The sequence below is a fragment of the Panthera uncia genome (assembly GCF_023721935.1).
Source record: "Panthera uncia isolate 11264 chromosome C1 unlocalized genomic scaffold, Puncia_PCG_1.0 HiC_scaffold_4, whole genome shotgun sequence".
In the NCBI taxonomy this organism is placed as follows: domain Eukaryota; kingdom Metazoa; phylum Chordata; class Mammalia; order Carnivora; family Felidae; genus Panthera; species Panthera uncia.
The window spans coordinates 69,326,259-69,349,319 of NW_026057585.1; the positions used below are offsets into that span (position 1 = coordinate 69,326,259).

General features: G+C 41.6%; 2 protein-coding genes across 5 annotated transcripts in view; both read left to right on the forward strand.

Annotated features, from left to right (window-relative positions):
• The first annotated feature begins 14 nt into the window (after positions 1-14).
• CCDC163 (CCDC163 homolog) lies at positions 15-3,476 on the forward strand. Of its 4 annotated transcripts, none has more exons than XM_049618664.1 (10): positions 15-576; positions 662-695; positions 865-1,055; positions 1,147-1,228; positions 1,393-1,579; positions 1,693-1,760; positions 2,045-2,112; positions 2,418-2,518; positions 2,831-2,947; positions 3,202-3,312. In XM_049618664.1, exons 1-10 carry the CDS (start codon positions 499-501, stop codon positions 3,224-3,226), a joined length of 951 nt encoding a protein of 316 aa, XP_049474621.1. In that variant the 5' UTR covers positions 15-498; the 3' UTR covers positions 3,227-3,312. The 4 variants fall into 4 exon arrangements, with proteins under 4 accessions (XP_049474621.1, XP_049474622.1, XP_049474623.1 ...); XM_049618665.1 differs by having other exon boundaries at positions 868-1,055; XM_049618666.1 differs by lacking the exon at positions 2,831-2,947.
• A 2,817-nt stretch (positions 3,477-6,293) lies between these two features.
• TESK2 (testis associated actin remodelling kinase 2) overlaps positions 6,294-23,061 on the forward strand; it is a 130,396-nt gene continuing 113,628 nt past the window's right edge. Inside the window, exon 1 of the mRNA XM_049618635.1 lies at positions 6,294-6,805. The gene's annotated coding sequence lies outside the window, so the exon portion shown is untranslated. The remainder of the gene's footprint in view (positions 6,806-23,061) is intronic.

The following is a 23,061-nucleotide window of genomic DNA, read 5'->3' on the forward strand; positions in this document are numbered from 1 at the left end:
GCCTCGGTTTCCCGGCAAGCTTCACGGTGGCAGTGTCAATGCTCGTGCCGCTACCAGGGAAACGTAGTTCTACAGCCTCCATCGCCGGTTGTTTCCGCGAGAGACAAACTCAGTTTCCCACGTGGCGCTGCGGCAGCCAGTCCGAGGTCGGGCTTTTCCGGCCTACAGGAGGGTTTGAACTGGGCAGTAGTCGCTGGCACAGGTTCGGAGTGATGGTACCTGTGTCTTGGGTCTGGGAAGGTTTCGACCAAGATTCGGCACTCTCAATTCCCACCTGATAATTGAGTATCAAAGCATCCCGCTTTCCCCCTAGAGTCCCCAAGCGCTGCCCTCCTGACCAGTCCCAGTTTGGCTTGATAACTGCATCCCTCCCTACCTTTAGTATTACATCCCCACTCCCCACTTTCGATCTGAAGTGTGGCCTTACTGGGCTGTGTCTCTGGTGTTCCGGGCTGGAAGAGCAAAGGCACAAGACGTCAGGGAGCCTTGCGGAAGGTTATGAGTAGGAGCCTGAGCTGGTCTGAGCACCTCGACGTGCTTCTCAATGCTACCGATGGAAATGTGGCCAGGATTAAGGTGAGGGGGCACCTGAGGGCCCCCGTTAGAGGTTTGGGTTTAGGGACACTCAGAGCCTATTGGCCTGTGAACTTTTTTTTTGTAGCAGTGGCTGTATCCTCTTGGAGTCTCCACAGCGGGTGAGTATTGTCCCTTTTCTGCCCCCGTTCTTTTCTTTTTCCAGGATCTGCTTTTTTCCAGTGCCTGTATCATCCACTATTCCAAATTCCAACTGTTTTCTTTCCTGAACAAACATCTGTTTTCTCCCCAAAGTTAGGCCTTACAATCATCCCTTGCTTATTCCCTCAGCAGGAGATTTGGCTGGGACCTGGATTTCCCCTCATCACTTGCCTCCTCAGTCTGGAGTCCATGCTCAACAGCCTTGGGCTCTAGAGACTCCCTTTGTCCCAGAGAGGCTGAGTTGGGGTAAGGCCCATGGTGCATCTTCTCTCTGGGATGAAGTTATTATTCTCCAATCCCAGCTTCAATCCCAGGCTCAGGTAAAGTGTGGAATCCTAGGTGTGTATGTGTTTGTGTTTGTGTGAGATGCCCCTTGCACAGTAGCTCAAGTGGCTTTTCTTGCCTGGGTAGGTGACTGAGACACTAAGACAGGCTGTGCAGGGGCTGCTGGAAGAGCAAAAGCAGCAGAAGTATAAGATCTGTACCCTGGAAGGTATATGGCCAGTTATTTTTTTCCTGCACACAGCTCATTATGTATGCACACAGTTTTGTTACATATCTCCTGTGTGTGCACTTGTGTCTTGATTTGCAAGTGGAATCTGTAGGCTCATGTGTAAAAGTCTCAGAAGGACTGATCCTCAGTTTGTCCCACTACAGCATCACTAAGGTTGCTGCAGGGGAGCCCAGAGCAGAGGGTCCTTCTCCTGGATCAACTCCTGGAGGGGCTGAGAAGGGAACTGCAGGGTCTTCGAAGCCAGGTGCAGGAACAGGCCCAAGCCCAAATACAAACAGGACCACAAAAACGTAGTGCTACGGGTTGCCTTCACCAAGAGCTGCAGAATGAGTAAGTGATGGGCAAGACCTCTCCTTCTTTGGGCCTCTGAACTCTTGGCACTCTGGTAGTGTCCTCAGGGCTTGTTGATTGGCTTTCGAATGACACTGCTGTCATCTGTGCAGGTGTCAACTCCTGTGGGAGGAATCAGAGATTCTTCAGGAGGAGCTGAAATTGCTGCAGGACCAGCTGAGTGAGTAAAAGATTGAGGGTGGGTATGAGTTCACCTGTCCCCTTTTCTGGAAAGCCTTTTTGCTGTCCCAGTAAGTGGCCATAGCTCTGATTTCTTGAGCTGCTCAGAAGTCTGGCCAAGTGTTTTGTCTTGCCTCCATGGTGTGAGTCTAGTTTCCCCAGTCAGTTTGGAATGCTAGACCAGAATGCTTCTGTCTCAGTTTTCAGCACCAGGCTGGGTACAAGGCTGGGAGGAGAAAAGAAAGAAGTTGGAGACAGCTCTCTTACATTTTTCTCTCATTGAAGGCCAGCACCAGGAGCTGCTGCTGAAACAGATGGCTGAAGGGGGGCAAGCTCAGGCCCACAGCTGGAAGGTAGGACCAGGATCAGACCTATTTCTTCATATCTCCCTATGAAGGCTCCTTCCTTTCTGTCTTTTCTGTTGTGCAGGCAGGCCGGCATACCCTTTCCCACCCCTATCTCTTTCTCTGTTCCCTGTGCTGACTCTACCTCCCTCCAAAGCTTTTCTTCCCAAGCCCTCTTCTCCAGGTTGAGAGACTGTCATTGCCCACATGAGGGTTCCATGTGCGCTGAAGATGCCAATGGTGGGAGGGGGATTCCTCCTGGAGAGGGAGAGGAATGTACCTACCTGGTCCTACCTGGGCCCATGGTCTGGCAGATGTTGGAGCAGCTGCAAAGTGGCAGGGAGGTCAAGGGTCACACCCTGGAGGCTGCCAGGACAGAGGTCCAGGATGCCCGGCAGGAGCACAACCTCCTCAGGTCAGGGGGTGTGGATGCTTGTGGCAGTGGAAGGGATATGTCTCAGAGGCCAGGCATTGGGGACCAAAGTTCAGCTATCCTAGATTTGACATGGGCTGGTAGGGGTGGTTTGGTATCTGGGTTACAGCCTGTAAAGGCAGTACTGGGCATTCTTTACTTGATACAGGGTCACTGAGGTATCTTTATATGTTTGAAGGATAAAGGGAGAGGAGACCGGGGTCCTGGCCTCATGAAGGAGAACAGTTCTATGGTGGAAGGGTCCTCTTGACCCACTGTCTCCATCTCTGCTTCTGATTCTGTTCCCCTTTCCAGGACCTCCATTCACATCCTCCAATCTAAGTTGTCCCTGGCTGCCACCTTCACCATGTCTCTTTCTTCATCTCCCTCTGAAGTCAGTCTTCCAGACAGCAACAGTAGCTGGGAAACTAGGTGGGAGTAAGGGCAGGGATCCCAGGTCTGGGGGAGGGTGAATCTGAATGGTGCGTGTGTGTCAGCTGCCTGATTATTTGACACTGGGTAGAATGGAGTCTCTGCCTCTTTTTTAGTGAATCCATCATTCTGTCGTTACTTATCCCAGGTCAGGCTTGTATGTTCCTCCCCATCAGACAGGCCTAGGGCCTAGTTCTGTGTGTATCATAGTGCTTGCTGATGGTTTGTTTTCTTTTCCCTTTTTATCCCCTTAGATCTCCAGAAGAGCACACTTTCTAACCTGGAGCCCAGCAGCTTTCAGCTTTAGGCCCAGAGCCTTGAGCAGGAGAACATATTCTTTAAGGGCCCCACAATGTTCCTGAGTGACCTATAAGAACTTCTAAGAGTAGCTTTGCTCACCTTCCCCTTCAAGGCCCTGTTTCTGGGCCCCATGTCCCTCCTTTCTTGATCTAGCTGGTATCTGCCCTCTTACTGAGGCTTGTCACTGCCTGCCCACCAGGCAATAATTACAATAAATGTTTTAACTCTTCCTGATGTCTTCTGTGAATCAGCACCCACATGGGATAGACTCAACTGTACCCTTCCTCCTGTTACTGGACTGCTTTCTGCCATCCCTCTCTCTGAAGTCCAAGTTCATAGATACTCATAGCTGAGTGCAAGCCCTCTGCTCAGTGGAATTTGGAAGGAGATGGGAGTTCCCATTCTGGTAGGTAGAATAAGGTAGGCCAGTATTGCTGTGGGGATGCAGAGGAGGGCAAGACATTTATATAGGCCCTGGACCTGAGCAATAGGAGGCTTCCTCTCCTCACCTCCAGCTCCTACCTCTTAAGGCTTACTCTAGTCCCTCCACATTTCCTCATCCTCAGTAGCCCAGCCCTGCTTGCATTTCTGCAACAGTCTCCTGGTCTCCTTTCTTTCAGTCTCTGCCTCTAATCCAGTGGCTTTAAAATTTTTTGACGTGACCTCCAGTAAGAAATATAGTTTACATTGTGGCCTAGTAAATATACATGTATATATTTATTAGATGAAACAAATTTCATGATTTAATATTAATCGAATCATTAGGGGTGATGTACTCTATATTTCTTGTTATATTTAAAAAAATGCCTTGTGGTTATTAGTTCTAATCCTTCCATCACAAGCTTGCTCTCTGGAAAGTAGATCTTTCTATGTAGGCTAAGGGCAGCTTTACTTGCTTCTTACTTGGATTTTGTATTCTAGAGCATGCAGTCCAAGATTTCCTTAGAAGCAGCAGCATCCCACTAAGGACTCATGAGGTCTCTTCCACCGCTAAATATAGACAAAAGATAATGCCATTCATCCACCCAGTTGATATTTATTGAGGATAATACATACCAGCCCTGGTATGTATTTGCCCTGAGTTAAGATGTGCAGTGGGCTTATAAAGTTCCCAGCTCTTAGCTCCATCTAGCTGGGAAGAGGAGACAATTCTGAAATAAAAGCATAATAAAAGGCTGAGATCAGTAGGGCAGGTTATACGATGCATTCAAGGCCCTGGCCTAACTAGGAGACAGATAATGAAGAGTGGGCCTTTGACACCCAAATAACTATAAGGCAATCCTTTGTTCTTTCCCCTCACTATAAAGGAAATTTCTGACGGTGGAATGGTAGAGATCAGACTTGGGTCAAACAGAACTTGTTCAAAAACCTAAAAACTTGCCATCAAGGCTCATCTTCCCACTGAGGGTATAAGTAACCCCTCTCTTTTACATCTTTCACTGGGCATGTGATACATATGGTATGATGGCATTATTCAATTATACTTGCTACCAGTGCTGTACCTATTTATCAAATACTTTGCATCAGGCTTTGTGGGAGACAGGTTTAAAAGGTGCCAGGGCTCTAACAACAGAAAAATTAAATAGCAGTGGGGAACAATGGTATTTGAACTGTCACCAGGTGGCAGCACATCATGTGTTGCCAAAAGAATGATACAGAAAAGGCTTTGAGCCAAGGGTACAGGGCTGGGTGGTTTCTTTTCTCCTTTTGGAGATACTGTGAGCTACCTATTAATCTAACTAAACCAGTGTCCTGTTGAGACTACTCTGCTCAAGAACCTTTGACAACTCTCAGAGCATAAAAAAGGACAAATTTGGCATTTAAGCTCAATCCACATTTAACTTCCATTCTTATCTCCTATCACACATCTTTTTAAAACTTTTTATTTAACTGTAGTTGACACACAATGTTACATTAGTTTCAGATGTACAACATAGTGATTGGACAAATTTATACATTATGGTATGGTCACAAGTATAGCTATCATCTGTCACCATACAATACTATTAGAATACCTTTGACTATATTCCTTGTGCTGTGCCTTTTATTCTCGTGACTTATTCATTCTAAAACTGAAAGCCTCTATCTCCCACTCCCCTTCACCCATTTTGTTCCCTGTCCTTTCCAGCAACCATCAGTTTGTTCTCTGTACTTATAGGTCTGGTTCTGGTTTTTTTTTGTTTATTCATTTGTTGTTTTTTAGATTCCACATATGAGTGAAATCATACACACATCTTTCTTAAATTTTATTGCCACTAGGAATGTACACCACCTATACTCCAACTATTCAAATCCCACTTATCTGTCAAGACTCTTCCAGTAGGAGGCAAGTCTAAAGATGTCTGAAAGGAGGTCTCTAATCCAAGGAAATATTGGTGCAGGAAGGCCCATACTCTGGTGTTTCTTTGCCTGCTCTAGCCCTGGAAACTCTGTTCCAATCTGCTCAGGCGTGAGATTATGAGCACCTGAAGTCCAGGCATATGGAAAGCATGAGGAAGGAAATATGTGCATGGTGAACAGTTGAATAGAATTCTTATTCCCTACCCAGCTCTTTCAAAATCTTCAGTTTTCAAGCCAGCTCAAGCGTTCTCTCTTCCAAGAAGCCTTCACCGAATCAATTCTTAGTCTAGATTAATTGTTGCTTCAGCGTTTGAACCCAACTCATTGCTTTTACTATCCCAAGTAGCTAATAGTTTATGTATCAATTTCTCCCCTACAGTATACCGAGATCCTGCAGGACTCTACGTTCAAATGGCTTTTTCTTATTCAGAGAGTCCTTACTCAGCTATTCCTTCACCAACTGCAAAGCCGCGCCAGTCGAACCCATTTTCTGTTAGTTTTATTAATTACCAATCGTTTATATGTTTGGCATTTTAATTGTTCCCTCTCGTATTTACTGTCCCGCCCTCTGGAGGGTCCAGGGACTTGAGTTTCCCCCAGGTGTATTCCCTCCTCCTTGATTCCGCCTTTCCAGCACACTGCCTCTTCTGTTTTTAACCTCCTCTTACTTTCTATTGGTTCTCTTCGTCCTCCGGAGTTGGCGCCTAGGGCTGTTGATTGGCTTTCCCGGACGCCTATTGAGTCCACCCTCATACCACGTGGCATTCCTAACGCTAATTGGGCAATTCCACTAGCTGGTTTATCAAGGATCGACGATTGATTGGCTGCTGGGAGGCTTGAGAAGAGGGGCGTGGCCGCCGAGGCCCCGCCCCCAGTCCTCCAGCCTACTTGGGCAGGCGTTTCAGTGGCTCGCGGTCGCGGAGCTCAAGCGGAGCTTTCAGCTGCCCTTTCTGGCTCGCCGTTGGGATCATTCTCCTGGCCCCGTCAAGCAGACGGGGGGAACGGTCCCGACTGCGGGGCCATGGCAGTAGCCTCCTTGTCCTTCGCCGCCGTTAGCTCCGCCGAGTCTCCGGCTTCTGCGCGAGGGACCCCCACCGCCTCCGCAGGCTGAGAGCCTCTGCCGCCTCCAAGCTGTGAGGGCTACTATGCTCCCACTTTGCTGCTGCCTCCGCCTCCCGCCCGCGCAGGCACCCCTCTGGCTGCTCAGTCCCGCCTCAGGTAACGCCGAGAGAGCGCATAGGGCACAAATCCGGGGCACCCCAGCCCGCGCGCGCGGCTGCTACACCGCCGCGGTTCCGGAGCATTGGCGCTCGGGTCTCTCAACACCGACAGGACCCCTTCGCTTCCCAAGGTCTTCCTCTGAGCGGCTGGGGACACTTCTCGCCCCTTCCCCTTCCCTTTTCACTTCCCTCAGGGTCGCGGGACAACCCCTTCCCCGACCCCCGCCTTCTTGCCTCAGAGGCCAGGAACCCATTAGAAGTTCCTTCGTATCGGGGACCTGGTCCTTGACTCAGGAACTTTTCTCATTTCACAGACTCAAGAATCCTTCATTTTCTCGGAGAACTCCTGTTTCAGAGACCTCCAACTCCACACTGAGAGCTTCCCTCGTCTCTGTAATCCCTCCTCCCTCAGAGATCTGGTCTCCGTCACTTTACTTCCCTCAACACTTCCCTCAAATACTCTTGTCTGGAAACTTTCCATTTCTAAACTCGAAAATACTCCGTCCCCCACCTCAGACACTACTGTCTCCTTCTTTTCTCCTGTCATCCCTCGTTCTCCCTTCTCTGCCTTTTATCTTTCACTTGGAAGACTCTGGACTAAGCCAGTATTTAGATTTAGCTAGAAATGAAACCCATGGTTTTGTTTATTTTGTTTTTGTTTTTGAAAACCATGTTTGTCTGATCTAAAACCTTTCCGTTTATAACTCTGAGAAAACCTTGCTGAAGAATTTGGACTTTGTTTTGTAGGTATGGGGGGCCATTGAAAGTTTTCTAGGCAGGAATTTGGTATGATTGATTATCTCTGGTGAAAATGTGGAGGAAGAAATGAAAGTGAAGACAGTGTGGAGGTAGATAAAACAAACCTAGGTAGGCAGGAAACCAGTGTGCTACTCTAGGTCGGAGGGGATGAACTGGGATAGTGGTAGGAAAATGAAGACAATGGCATGCAGTTCCAGGAGGTTTCAATTCCATGATGTTTCCAGAGTTGAGAGGGAAGTTTCTGACTTCATTGGTGGGATGTGTTGGTCGTGTTAATTGTAATAGGGATGGAACATAAGCAATTTTGAGGGAAGGTAATGTTCCCTTTGGACATGCTTAATTTGAGGTGTTTTTCAGATAATACTGTGGGGTCTGAAAATTGGGAGAAAGGTTGGAACTGAATACATAAATTTGAGGGTCAACAGAGAATATAACAGGGATATTTGAAGTCTTGATATGGGATGGTAACACTGAAAGAATAGAAGAAAAGGGCTGTGGACCAGAAGGAACATCATTATTTGAAGGGCAATAGACATCAAGATAGGTTAAAGGAATGGGATAAGAACTGGAACAGAATGGCATTATAATAGAAACCAAAGGAAGAAGGGTTTCAGGATGGGAGGGGGTGACCATCACTGTCAGGTGCTGCAGAAGTCAAGCAGAATGAGGATTAGAGAGAAACCACTGAATTTAGCAATTAGGAGATCTCTTGTTTCCTCTGAAAGACGCTTCAGATAGTGCAGTGGTGGCAATGATAGCAGTAGTCAGATCATAATGGATTGAGGAATAAATGGGAGGCAGTGAGTAAAATTACTCTTTCAACAAGTGTGGTTGTGAAAGAGATGATAGTAGTGAAACATCTTTATTGAGATGAGAATATACTGAAGGGTGCCTGGCTGTCTCAGTTGCTGGAGCATGCGACTCTTGATCTTGGGGTGGTGAGATCGAGCCCCACGTTGGGTGTAGAAATTGCTTAGAGATAAAATCTTTTTAGAAGAAAGAGAGAATATATTCTGCCAGATGCCATAAAGATGCTTTATAGATCACAACAGCCTTGTGGTTTAGGTATCAGTATCCTTCTTTTACAATTGGGAAGACTATAGGCAAGAATTTGAACAAAATCTATCTATCTCTGAAACCTGTGTTCTTTCCACTATGGCACATGGGTGTTTTTCTTTTTAGCATGAGTGAAAGAATTTTGTAGATTGAGTGGAAAATTTACCTAAGAAATCAGTTGGGTTTTATTCCTTGACAATAATACAAGTCAAGATGGATAATGATGTGGTAGAAGGAAAAGGTGAGCGAGTTTGACAGATGGCCTTCTTTTTTTTTTTTTTTTTTTTTTTTTTTAAATTTTTTTTTGAGAGAGAGATACAGAGAATGAGTGGGGGAGGGGCAGAGAGAGAGAAGGAGACACAGAATCTGAAGCAGGCTGCAGGCTCTGAGCAAGCTGTCAGCACAGAGCCCGATGCGGGGCTCGAACCCACAAACTGTGAGATCATGACCTGAGCTGAAGTCGGATGCTCAACCTACTGAGCCACCCAGGCACTCCAGGTGGCCTTATTTTCTTGATGAGATTAGTTATCTGTAGAGAAGTCAATTATTTCTGGAGACTGAAGGAACTATGGTAAATATTAGGGCCATGGAAATCTTCAATAGGAAATGAAAGAAGAATAGATTAAGGATAAAAAAAAAAAAAAAAAAACATTGCTGATCACATTGAGGGCCCAGTAAAAGTTAGAAATAATGTATTTGTAATAGGGCCTAGTAGCATGGATTTTATACTTCTCCAGAAGCCTAAGAGCAGGAGAGCAAAAAAGATGGTTGAGTTGATCTAGAATTGGAATATACAAAAAAGAAAGATAAAATGGAGAGTAACTTTATACTGCTAGTAATAGTGTGGGAGATATGATGGAATCTGAGAGTCCAAGTTAGGATTATAAGTAAAAGCTTGAAGAATAAGCAGACAGTGAGAAATATAGTTGAAGATCAGGTTCTTTAAGAAATACAGAATGGGAAAGCTGAGAGTTCAATATTTCAAGGTTAAACAAACAAACAAACAAACAAAACAACCAGGGTGTAACTGTCATAGTGCTGTTGAAGCCAGTGGAAGTATAGGCTTTGAAGTAGTGGGAGGTTATGGGGCTGTGAAGTATGTTGGACATGTCATTAGTATGGATGTCATAGTTGCCCGGGATGATAGCAGGGAATGGAACACAGGAGATGTTGGGGTCTGTAGGTGGGGCTGGTCAGAACTGAGAGACTGAGGATCGAGTTGGAGGTTCTTGGTTACTTGTTAGAAGTAGTACTAGGTGATACAGATGTTTGTGAATTACTGTTGAGATCCTTGATACTTACTGCCCTGGATATTTGATGTATTCTCTTATACCGATATGTATTTGGGATGGTCTCAAACACAAATCCTTTGAGATTTAGCATATGGTGAGCCTGTTTAATTCTGTTTAAAAGTGTATGTATGGGGGCACCTGGGTGGCTCAGTTGGTTGAGCGTTTGACTTTGGCAAAGGTCATGATCTCACGGTTCATGTGTTCAAGCCCCGTGTCGGGCTTGCTGCTGTGACCACAGAACCTGCTTTGAATCCACTGTCCTCTCTCTGCCCCTACCCCGGTCATGCTTGCTCTCTCAAAAATGCATAAACATTAAAAAAAATAAGAATAAAAGTATTGGCAGGCTAGGCTAGGGACTCTCCACCCCAGGATCCCCAATAACATTTTGTGCTTATGTTATTTGTAAAAAGAAAATTACATATTTACATGTACTCATTCCTTGGCTTACTTATAGTAGAAAGCTGACTTGCTTTAATGTTTTTTCCCCCTATGTGAAAGTGTTTATAGATATATTCTTAGTGCCGTACCCCTTCATTGTTCTGCAAAATGAATGTTGTGTTGGAATTTGAAACCTGTGATAAGGGCTTTTATAAGAATTTCATCTCCTTCCAGTAAATGAAGCCCAATTATTACAATGTATAGTGTGGGTGATGGTGAATGTTTTGGACCAACAATGGGTATTATACTATTTTCCAAGTCATCATACAGAGATTAATTACTTCAGCGTGGTGTCACTAGTATTATTTTTGCTGAGCACTCAAGAGTAGGTGGTTATTTCAGAGAAAAGCCTACTTGTGATAATTTTTTTTCTTTTTTTAATTTAATTTAATTTTTAAATTTATATCCAAATTAGTTAGCAGACAGTGCAACAATGATTTCAGGAGTAGATTCCTTAATGCCCCTTACCCATTTAGCCCATTCCCCCTCCCACAACCCCTCCAGTAACCCTCTGTTTGTTCTTCATATTTAAGAGTCTCTTATGTTTTGTCCCCCTCCCTGTTTTTATATTATTTTTGTTTCCCTTCCCTTGTGTTCATCTATTCTGTGTCTTAAAGTCCTCATATGAGTGAAGTCATATGATATTTGTCTTTCTCTGACTAATTTTGCTTAGCATAATACCCTCTAGTTCCATCCACATAGTTGCAAATGGCAAGATTTCATTCTTTTTGTTTGCCGAGTAATACTCCATTGTATATATATACCACATTTTCTTTATCTATTCATCCACTGATAGAAATTTGGGCTCTTTCCATACTTTGGCTATTGTTGATGGTGCTGCTATAAACATTGAGGTGAGTGTGTCCCTTCGAAACAGCACACCTTTATCCCTTGGATAAATACCTAGTAGTGCAATTGCTGGGTCATAGAGTAGTTCTATTTTTAATTTTTTGAGGAACCTCCATACTGTATTCCAGAATGGCTGCACCAGCTTGCATTCCCATTGTGGTAATTTTTTTTATAAGTAAGCTCTAGGCCCAACATGGGCTTGAACTCCTGACCCGAGATCAAGAGTCACATGCTCCACTGACTGAGCCAGGCAGGTGCCCCTTAAAAAATTTTTTTTCCCTTTTAAAATTTTTAAAAAAACTTTTTGTGATACATTTTTAAAGTTTATTTTTATTTATTGTTTGTTAAAAATTTTTTTTAATGTTTATTTTTGAGAGAGACAGACAGACTGTAAGCAGGGGAGGGGCAGAGAGAGAGGAGGCACAGAATCTGAAGCAGGCTCCAGGCTCTGAGCTGTTAGCACAGAGCCTCACATGGGGCTTGAACTCGCGAACTCTGACATCATGACCTGAGCCGAAGTCGGATGCTTAACCAACTGAGCCACCCAGGTGCCCCATATTTTTATTTATCTTGACAGAGCAATAGAGAGTAATCAGGGGGAGGGGACAAGATAGGAAGACTGAAGCCCAAGCAGGGATCAATGCAGGGCTTAAACTCATGAACCATGAGATCATGACCTGAGCTGAAATCAAGAGATGGATGCTCAACTGATTGAGCCACCCAGGCGTCCCTATTTGTGATCATTTTAAAGTCTTCCATTCCTGAAAATTTCAGAAAGGCAGTATGGTATAAGGAAAAACAATGTAATCAATCTTGTTATTATTAGCTATATGATTGTAGGCAAATTTCTTATCCTCTGTGAGATTCAGGTTTTCCAAAAAAAATTAATCTTTTGGGGCACCTGGGTGGCTCAGTCGGTTAAACTTCCAACTCTTGATTTTGGCTCAGATCATGATCTCACAGTTCGTAGGATTGAGCCCAGCATGGGCTCTGCACTGATAGCACGGAGCCTGCTTGGGATTCTCTCTCTCTGCCCTTTCCCTGCTCTCTCTCTTAAAATAAACAAACATTTAAAAAATTAATCTATGGGGGCGCCTGGGTGGCTCTGTCGGTTGGGTGTCCGACTTCGGCTCAGGTCATGATCTCGCAGTCCATGGGTTCGAGCCCCGCGTCGGGCTCTGTGCTGACAGCTCGGAGCCTGGAGCCTGTTTTGGATTCTGTGTCTCCCCCTCTCTCTGACCTTCCCCCATTCATGCTCTGTCTCTCTCTGTCTCAAAAATGAATAAACGTTAAAAAAAATAAAAAAATTAATCTATGAAGACATAATACATTCCATGATTAAATAAATGTTTGCATATTTATATATTTAATATAAACAGTGAAAGTCTCACTCCTATGCCTGTCCCCCATGCACCCAGTTCCATGCCTCCTCCCAACTACTTTTACTAGTTTGTTTAACTAGGCTCCATGCCTAATATGGGGCTTGAACTCAGGACCCTGAGATTAGGAGTTGCATGCTGTACTGATTGAGGCAGCTAGATGCCCCTACTAGTTTCTTTATACTCTTTTAGACTTTCTTCAGGCAAATGCATATAAATATGAATATAAAATCTTATTTTTCCCAGGTAAACAATTTTTTTTATTTATTAAAAAAAAATTTTTTTAATGTTTATTTATTTTTGGGAGAGAGAGAGAGAGAGCGTGAGCAGGGGAGGGCCAGAGAGAGAGGGAGACACAGAATCCAAAGCAGGCTCCAGGGTCCAAGCTGTCAGCACAGAGCCTGACATGGGGCTCAAACCCATGAACCGTGATATCATGACCTGAGCTGAAGTCGGGCACTTAACCAACTGAGCCACCCAGGCGCCCCTAAACAATTTTTTTTAATGTTTATTTTTCAGAGAGAGCAAGAGATAGAGTGAGAGTGGAGGAGGGGCAGAGAGAGAGGGAGACACAGAATCTGAAGCAGGCTCCAGGCTCTGAGCTGTCAGCACAGAGCCCAACACAGAGCCCGAACTCACTAACTGCGATATCATGACCTAAGTAGAAGTTGGATGCTTAACTGACTGAGCCACCAAGGCGCCCTCAGCTTTTTTTTTAAAGTAAGCTTTGCGTGCAACGTGGGGCTCAAACTCACAACCTTGAGATCAGGAGTCCCACACTCCACTGACTGAGCCAGCCAGGCGTCCCTATTTTTCCCATTTTTAATGTAAAAGTTAGCACATGGTTCCCCATTCATCTGTACTCCCTGCCCACCCTATACTACTTTTTCACATACTATATCTTGGAGACCTTTTTAGATCAGTATGTAAAAAGCTTCTGCTTTCTTTTCTTTTTTTTTTTTAAACATAAAATAAAATTTTTTTTTAAGTAATCTCTACACCTAATGTGGGGCTCGAACTGAACCACAAGATCAAGTGTCACATGTTCCACTGAGCCAGCCAGGTGCCCCTCTTTCTTTCTTTTTTCTAATTATTTTTTTTAATGTTTATTTATTTTTGACAGAGAGAGAGGTAGAGCATGAATGGGGGAGGGGCAGAGAGAGGGGGAGACACAGAATCCCAAGCAGGCTCCAGGCTCCGAGCTGTTAGCACAGAGCCCGATGCAGGGCTCAAACCCACAGACCGCAAGATCATGACCTGAGCCAAAGTCGGATGCTCAACCGACTGAGCCACCCAGGCGCCCTAACCTCTTTCTTTTTTATTTTATTTTATTTATTTTTTATAAAAATTTTTTTTAATTTTTTAATTTATTTTTGAAGGAGAGAGAGAGACAGAGCATGAGTGGGGGAGGAGCACAGAGAGAGGGAGACAGAATTCGACGCAGGCTCCAGGGTCTAAACCTCCAGCACAGAGCCTGATGCGGGGCTTGAACCCACAAACTGTGAGATCATGACCTGAGCTGAAGCCGGATACTCAACCCACTGAGCCACCCAGGCGCCCCTCTTTCTTTCTTTTTTAAAAAATCACCTGCATAGTATTCCATTGAGTGGCTCTATCATAATTTATTTAACTAGTTCCTTATTGTTGGACATTTGTATTACTTCCAGGTTTCCTATATTGTAAGCAATTCTGTAAGGAAGCCCCTTGAACATATGTCATTTTACATGTGTATAAGGGTAGTTATAGAATAAATTGGAAGAAAGTGGGATTTCTAAGTCAAAGAATATCCTTTGAATATCCATTTATAAATATGAAATACTGCCAAATTGCTTTCCTTAGAGGTTATTCTAAGATACATTGCTTGAGGTATATCAAGCTTGCTTGATCACTCACCAACATTAGCTGTATCATAGCTAATACTTATAAAGTGGTTACTACGTGCCAGACAATATCTGAAGTGCTTTATACATATTACTTCCTTTAATCTTACTAACATCCCTTTGAGATAGGTACTATTATTATCTCTGTTTTTCAGGTGAATAAATTGAGAAATAGAGAATTTAAGTGACTTGCCCAAACCATACAGCTATTGTGGCAGAAATTCAAACTATGCACTCTGGCTCTAGGGTCAGTGTTGTTAATATTATGCTTTGCTGTTATCAAAGTTGAATTTTTGCCAATCTGATAGAGAAAAATGGTACCTAGTTTTAAGTTTTAAAAAAGTTGTGGTAAAAGTTAAGCATCTATTTATATTGTTTGAATTATTCATATTTCATTTTCTATAAACTACCTGTTTAAATTCTTATTTTTCTGTTGTCATAGGCCTCTTTTCTGTTGATTTCTAGGTCTCTCTCTATTTTTATACACATCACACACACATACTTTATATAATTCATGTATATATGATAGTTTGTTTTCCTGTGGTATGTGTTCCCATTTTGGTATTTGTCTTCTGTCTTCCTTTATTTTATTCCCATGCAGAACTTTTAGATTTTTATTTAGGCAAATTTCTTTCTTTTTTTTATGTAGACAAATTTCTTAATCTTTTCTTTTATGGCTTTTGGATTTTGAGTCATATTTAGAAAGGCCTCCATTTTAATCCTTCATTTTTTAATCTATCCAGTGGGAATAAGAAAACAGAATTATTGTGAAGGTCAAAGTGCTTTGTGAACTATAAACTGTAAATCATTATACAGATGAAATATGGTGTTGTTATTTATTAATTTGACTTCTGAATAAATTGTATGGAGGCTGTCATCTCTTCTGCATTAAGTGGAATACATTGACATAATTTTCTTTCTGCAATGTGGAAAAACTCGTGGTATTGATGTTGTGGTCAGTGTTTTCCTTGGGCAATTTACATGGGATCTTTTTCAAAAGTAGATACTGTGGAAATCCGGAAGTATTTTGGCATACATTAGTTTTGTTCTTTTTTTTTTTTTTTAATTTTTTTTTTCAACGTTTTTTATTTATTTTTGGGACAGAGAGAGACAGAGCATGAACGGGGGAGGGGCAGAGAGAGAGGGAGACACAGAATCGGAAACAGGCTCCAGGCTCCGAGCCATCAGCCCAGAGCCTGACGCGGGGCTCGAACTCACGGACCGCGAGATCGTGACCTGGCTGAAGTCGGAAGCTCAACCGACTGCGCCACCCAGGCGCCCCAGTTTTGTTCTTTTTAAAAAAATTTTTTTAATGTTTTTGTTTATTTTTGAGAGACAGAGGAAGAGCTCAATGAGTGGGGGAGGGGCAGAGAGAGGAAGACACAGAATCTGAAGTAGGTTCCAGTCTCTGAGCTGTCAGCACAGAGCCCAACTCGGGCCTCCAACTCGTGAACCGAGAGATTGTGACCTGTGCTGAAGTCGGATGCTTACCCAACTGAGCCATCCAGACACCCCGTTCTTGTTTTTTTTTAATTTTATTAATGTTTTATTTATTTTTGAGAGAGAGAGAGAACGAAGGGGGGAGGAGCGGCAGAGAGAGAGAGGGAGACCCAGAATCCAAAGCAGGCTCCAGGCTCTGAGCTGTCAGCACAGAGCCTAATGCAGGGCTCCAACTTGTGAACCGAGAGATCATGACCTGTGCCGAAGTTGGATGCGTAACCAACTGAGCCACCCAGGTGCCCCAGTTTATTCTTTATATTTGAAATCTATAATTAGAATCTGACTAGAAGTTCTAAAAAATTGTTTTGCTTTCATATTAGCTCTGATACACAAATTTATACATTGTTTACTTTGGGTATTCCTACTGATTTGTAGGAATTTGCAATTTGTGAGGATATCTCACATATATATTTGTGTGTATGTGTGTTTATAAAATTAATGCATTTTCATTAAGGAAGAATGGGGAAATAGAGGTAATTTTAAAGGAAAAGATATTATTCAAATCCTCCCTAGATTCAAACAGTTAATAGCCAGTATTAACAGTTTGGACTGTATTCTCTCAGAATTCTTCTTGTGTTTGTGTCTGTATTATCATCACCAACTCTCTAGAGCTTGGCATAGTGCTTGGCTCCTAGTAGGTACTAAATAAATATTTGTTGATTGAATGAATAAAAGAATGAATATGCTTTTACATAGAAAGTATGGAATCTTGGAGCGCCTGGGTGGCTCAGTTGGTTAAGCATCTAACTCTTGATTTCAGCTCAGGTCATGATCTCACGGTTCGTGAGATTGAGCCCTGCGTCAGACTTTGCATTGTCAGCATAGAGTCATCTTGGGATTCTCTCTCACCCTCTCTCCCTGCCCTCCTCTGCTCACGCGTGCATTCTCTCTCTCTCTCTCTCTCTCAAAATAAATAAATAAACATTAAAACTTTTTTTTAAAAAATATGGAATCTCAATGGCCTATTTTTTTCCTCCACTGTAAATTTTGATTCATATAGTAGTATTGAAATTTGTATGCCACAATTCATTTGGAGGTGAGTAAGTTTGAGTCTAAGCCCTCACGGAGCTCATAGTCCAGTGAAAGAGATAGATAAACAACAATTAAAATACTATGTAATTACTGTAATAGTAAAGATTTGTGCAAGGCATTATCAAAGCACAAAAAAAGGAGATTGAGGGGTCAGAGGACACTTCCCACGTGTGGTGATTATTGAGAGAGTCGTTTGAAGAGGTCATGAAGAACATAACAGGGAGAAAGAATATTACCTGTACAGGCATTGAAGTAAGAGCAGGGCTCTACAAATTGTTCTCTATGTCTGGAATAGATCGTGTCTGTGGGTAAAGGGATAGAGATAGATGAGGCTGGAGATGAGGGTAGCAGAAAATAAGAAAGAGCCTTTGTATCACACATGAAGAGTTCTCAAAAGTTTACTCCGCTTGGAGAATAGATTGGAAGAGGTGCAAGAGTAGAGATAGGAAGACATTAATTGAGTACAACCAGTTAGAATGAGGTGAATATCACTTCAGCTGAAATAGGAAGGGAAGGGTGGGCTTGAAAGGTGGGTTAAGGTGGATATGATTAGGCCCGTTTTAGTAGAGCATAGTATTTGAAAGCCAGACTAAGGAATTATGGATGCAACAAATGTCACTGAAGATTGTCATGTTATGTGACCTGTTACAGGTTGTAGTGTGCTTCCTTCTGGCTAGTCTGAAATAATGTTGAAATCTTTCATGCCTGTGAAGTAGTAGAAATATTTCACAGGAGTGAAATTTTGGCCTGAAAATGACCCTTTATTTGAAAGGAAACTTACGTGTGTATTTGATAAAGACCCTTGAGAAAAGGCATTGTGAGAAAATACTTTTTTTTATTTTTAATTTTTTAAATGTTTAGAGAGAGAGGGTGAGCAAGTGGGGGGAGGGGCAGAGGGAGAGAGGAGAGAGAGAGAATCCCAACCAGGCTCCGAGCCATCAGCGCAGGGCCCAATGTGGGGCTTGATCCCATGAACCACGAGATCATGATGTGAGCTGAAACCAGGAGTCAGACACTTAACCCACTGAGCCACCCAGGTGCCCCAGAAAATACATTTTTAAATAGTTGTATGCTGTTTCCTTTGGATTCTTAAGACCAGATAATTCCTCTGGCATGGTAAAGTTCTGGTCATGTTGGGGCTTCATAACAAATTTAAGGAAATCATATTGAAAGCCCTCTTAAAGCACCATAATTATACCAGAGAATACATTTTATTTTATTTTTAAATGTTTATTTTTGAGAGAGGCAGAGAGAGCGTGGGAGAGGCAGAGAGAGGGGGGGGAGACAGAGATCTCAAGCAGGCTCCGTGCTGACAGCACAGAACCCGATGCGGGGCTCGAACTCACAAACTCTGAGGTCATGACCTGAGCCGAAACCACGAGTCAAATACTTAACTGACTGAGCCACCCAGGCACCCCCAGAGAATACATTTTAAACTGCAATTGAAATTTTTTCCTAAACTTAAATCAGAAAAAATATTTCAAGGAAGCAAACCCCTATCAGAAAGTTAAAGAAATGCCAGGTAATATGCTGCAATTAATATGAATTCAGTTTAATGACTACATCCTTTGTAGTTGTATTTATATACATTCATAATTAAATGTTTTAAGAGATTCAAGTTCATATAGATTGATTTTGAAATTATGTGAACTTTGCCACATTTATTATGTCAAATTGATACTTTGTTTTATAATTATAGAAGCTATATACCATTATAGAAGGTTTAGAATAAGAGTAAAGAACAAGTCATAATCTTTTTACCCCAAAATAACATTATCACTTGGTATTATTCCCTTATTTTTTTCCAGTGCATAATTTTATATAATTATAATCACCGATTATTCAATTTTTACATTCTTTGCCTTTCCCTCTTCCCATTTCACATATATCATAAATTTTGTCTCATGTGGTCTAAGCTACTGTTGTAGGAGGGATGAAAGGATAGATCTACCTTTTTAACTTCATTTTTTAAACAAAAGTAATGCATGATCATTGCAAGAAACAACTATAAAGAATGTATTCCATAAAAAATTGAGTGTCTCTTATAATCACTTCTTCCACCAAGATGACAGTTTAGTGTATATATTCCTCTAAATTGTTTTCTAGGCATATACTCGTTTAATTCTCTTAAAAACTCAGGGAGATATAGTTAATATTTATCTCTATTTTATAGATAAGAAGATACAATGTTCACTATTATACCAAAAAATAAAAACAAGATCCCACTATTTATTCTATTTTGCAACTTGCTATTGTTACTTAACAGTGAAACTTAGACATCTTTCCATGTTAGTATGTATAAAATTGATCTCATTCTTTTAATGACTATTAAATTATATGGATATGCTATAATTTTTTTAACCTATCCCTATTGATGGACATTTGGATTATCTCTGTTTTTTTTCTGTTATTGATAATGACAACATGTAAGTTATTATTCTTGTACATATATCTTTGTGTACTTGTCTTAACTGTCATTTTTAATGGCTATAAAATATTCCTTTTAGTGGAAATAATACATTTGAGAAAAACAAAATTGAATAAAAATATTTTTTTGGTGAATATTTTTTGATAGTACTTCATGTTTATTAATTTTATTTTCCCTTTTATCAGATTCCTTCTTTAACCTTTGCAATGTAAACTATAGAATAGTCTACCCTAACCCCAGAACTAACTTCCTCTTTCCTCTTGATTGCTTTCTTTCCTACAGTCTCTGCAATGGGCTTCTGACTTACTTTATCAGAACAGATGAGTTGTTTGATGATCTAAGTGGTCATGTTTAGGTCTTCTTAAAATAAAATAGGAACATTTATCAGAAGAGGTATTATCCTGGAAACTCACACATTCTCCTAGTACTTTAGCATTTCAGCTTATTTGAATGGGGTCTAATAATATCAGTTTACCTTGTGTCAAGTTTCATGTTCCAGCATACAAAGTTGAAGATACATTTAGTGTATTTAGAAGATCAGAAGCCATGTTTTTAATATCTAGATTATGGGAAATAATAGTCCTATTCAATTTTGTCCTAGTTAGATTATATATTTAATATTGTGTACATTTTTTACTATTGTGTTTTAGCAGACCTTTCACAGTTTGGAGGGCAATCAAGGCTAAACTATAAAGAAGGTAACCAGGGAGATCTTGATGCACTGTTCTATGGGAAACCTGAAAGACTTGTGTATATTTTCCCTGGGGAAGACTTGGTAACTGAAAAGCTATCATAAAGAAGAAAAAAAAGTCTTAATTTGTTGCATTCTTGCAGCATTCAAAACTAGGACTAAGGGTGGAGCAGGGAAGGGAGAGGAAAGGGAATTCATGTTTAGTAAATTCTTACTGTGTGACAGGCACTTTGCCCAGTACTTCATATATGCATTTTTATTCTTTAACTCCTTAGTATGTTCTCATTTAATGTTTATTTATTTTTGAAGGAGAGAGAGACAGAGCGTGAGCCGGGGAGGGACAGAGAGAGAGGGAGACACAGAATATGAAGCAGGCTCCAGGCTCTGAGCTGCCTGCACAGAGCCTGATGGGGGGCTTGAACTCACAGCCGTGAGATCATGACCTGAGCCGAAGTCAGACGCCTGACTGACTGAGCCACCCAGGTGCCCCTAGTATGTTCTCATTTAATTCTCATAATAACTCAATGAGATATAGTTAATGTTTCCATATTATAGATAAGGGCAGAATTTAAGTAACATGCCCAAGATCATTAAGCTACTAAATTGGAATAAAAAAATTAAAATTTTTTATTTTTATTTTTGAGAGAGTGTGAGTGGGGGAGGGGCAGAGAGAGGAGACACAGAATCTGAAGCAGGTTCCAGGCTCTGAGCTGACTGGACGTGGGGCTTGAACTCATGGACCAAGAGATCATGGCCCGAGCCGAAGTTGGACGCTTAACCAACAGAGCCACCCGGATGCCCCGGATTCAAAATTTTAAAAATTTATTTTGTTTATTTTAGTCACACACATATATCTAATTAATTAATTATTAAATGTTTATTTTTGAGAGAGAGTGCACATGCACATGGGGGAGGGGGCACAGAGAGAGGGAGACAGGATCAGAAGCAGGCTCCTTGCACAGACAGCAGAGAGTCCTGTGCAGGACTCAAACTCATGAACTATGAGATCATGACCTGAGCTGAAGTCTGTCGCTTAACAGACTGAGTCACCCAGGCGCCCCCTCCATATATGTTAAATATATAATAATATTTTAGAAAAATCGCTTTTTTTCCTGCTCTCATTTCATGAAATTTTAAGCCTTTACATGCTTTTTCAATTTCAGTATCTTCGCCATCACTAGGTCCTTTTTGAATTATCTAGCACAGTTCACCATGGTATATCCTCTGCTATTCCATTTAAACTGTTTGAGATATAACAGTTTTTGAATATATGTGTGTTGCTTTTTTAGAAATTTTATTCCAAGCAATATGTACTCATTCACACAACATAAAAGCAGCTGGTTTTTCCATTTCTAGTGTTGATGTTTGTGATCTCTTTGCTGTACAGGCATAGCCTTGGAGATATTGCAGATTTAGTTCCATACCAACACATTAAAATGGGCCAAATGAAATTTTTGATTCTCAGTACATATAAAATTTATGTTTATACTATACTGTAGTCTGTTATGTATACAGTAGCATTATATCAAAAAAAATATATACACCTTAGTTAAAAAATACAGTGTACCCTGAACAACACAGGGGTTGGGGTGTTGACTCCCGGTGTGGTAAAAAATTCACATATAACTTAACTACTAATAGCCTGCTGTTGACCGGAAGTCTTTTTTTTTTTTTATTAAAAATTTTTACTGTTTATTTATTAATCAGCCTGAGCTGAAGTTGGACGCTTAACTGACTGAGCCACCCAGGTGCCACTTTTTAAAAATTTTTTAACATTTATTCATTTTTGAGAGACAGAGACAGAGTGTTAGCAGGGGAAGAACAGACAGAGAGGGAGACACAGAATCTGAAGCAGGCTCCAGGCTCTGAGCTGTCCGCACAGAGCCCAGCGTGGGGCTTGAACCCACAAACCGTGAGATCATGATCTGAGTCCAAGTCAGACACTTAACCGACTGAGCCACCCAAGTGCCCCATGGAAGTCTTACCAAAAAGACAGTTGATTAACGTATTTTGTATATATATTATGTATTGTATTCTGACAATAAAGTAGACTAGAGAAAAGAATTTGTTTTGTTTTTTTGTTTTGTTTTGTTTTGAAATGAAAATGTTATTAAGAAAGTCTTGGGAAAATATATTTATAGTACTGTACTATATTTATCAAAAACTCATTTATAAGTGGACCCATGTAGTTCAAACATGTGTTGTTTGAGGGTCAGTGCTGTATTGCTTAAAAATGCTAACCATCATCTCACCTTTCAGTGAGTCATAATCTTTTTGCTGGTGGAGAGTCATGTCTGAATGTTGATGGCTGCTCCCTGATCAGCATAGTGGTTACTGAAGGTTGAGGCAGCTGTAGCAATTTCTTAAAATAAGACAAGAATGTGAAGTTTGCCACATTGATATTTCTGTTACTTCCAGGAATGATTCCTCTGTAGCATGTGACGCTGTTTGATAGCATTTTACCCACAGGAGAACTTCTTTCCAAACTGGAGTCAGTCTTCTCAAACACTGTAGCTGCTTTATCACCTAAGTTTATGTGATGTTCTAAAGCCTTTGTTTTCATTTCAACAATCTTCACAGCATCTTCAGGAGTAGATTCCACCCTAAGAAAATACTTTATTTGCTCACCCATAAAAAGCAAGTTTTATCATGAGATTGTAAGATTGTAATAGTTGAGTCACATCTTTGGGCTCCACTTCTAATTTTTTTCCTATTTCCACCCCATCTGCAGTTACTTCCTCCATTGATGTCTTGAACCTGACAAAGTCATGTGTAAGGATTGGAATCAGTTTCTTCCAAACTCTTATTTACTGTTGCTATTTTGACTTCTTCCCATGAATAGCAAATGTTCTTAATGGAATCTAGAATGGTGAATCCTTTCCAGGAGATTTTCAGTTTATTTTGTCCAGATTCATCAAAGGAATCATTTCCTATTGCAGCTGTAGCCTTA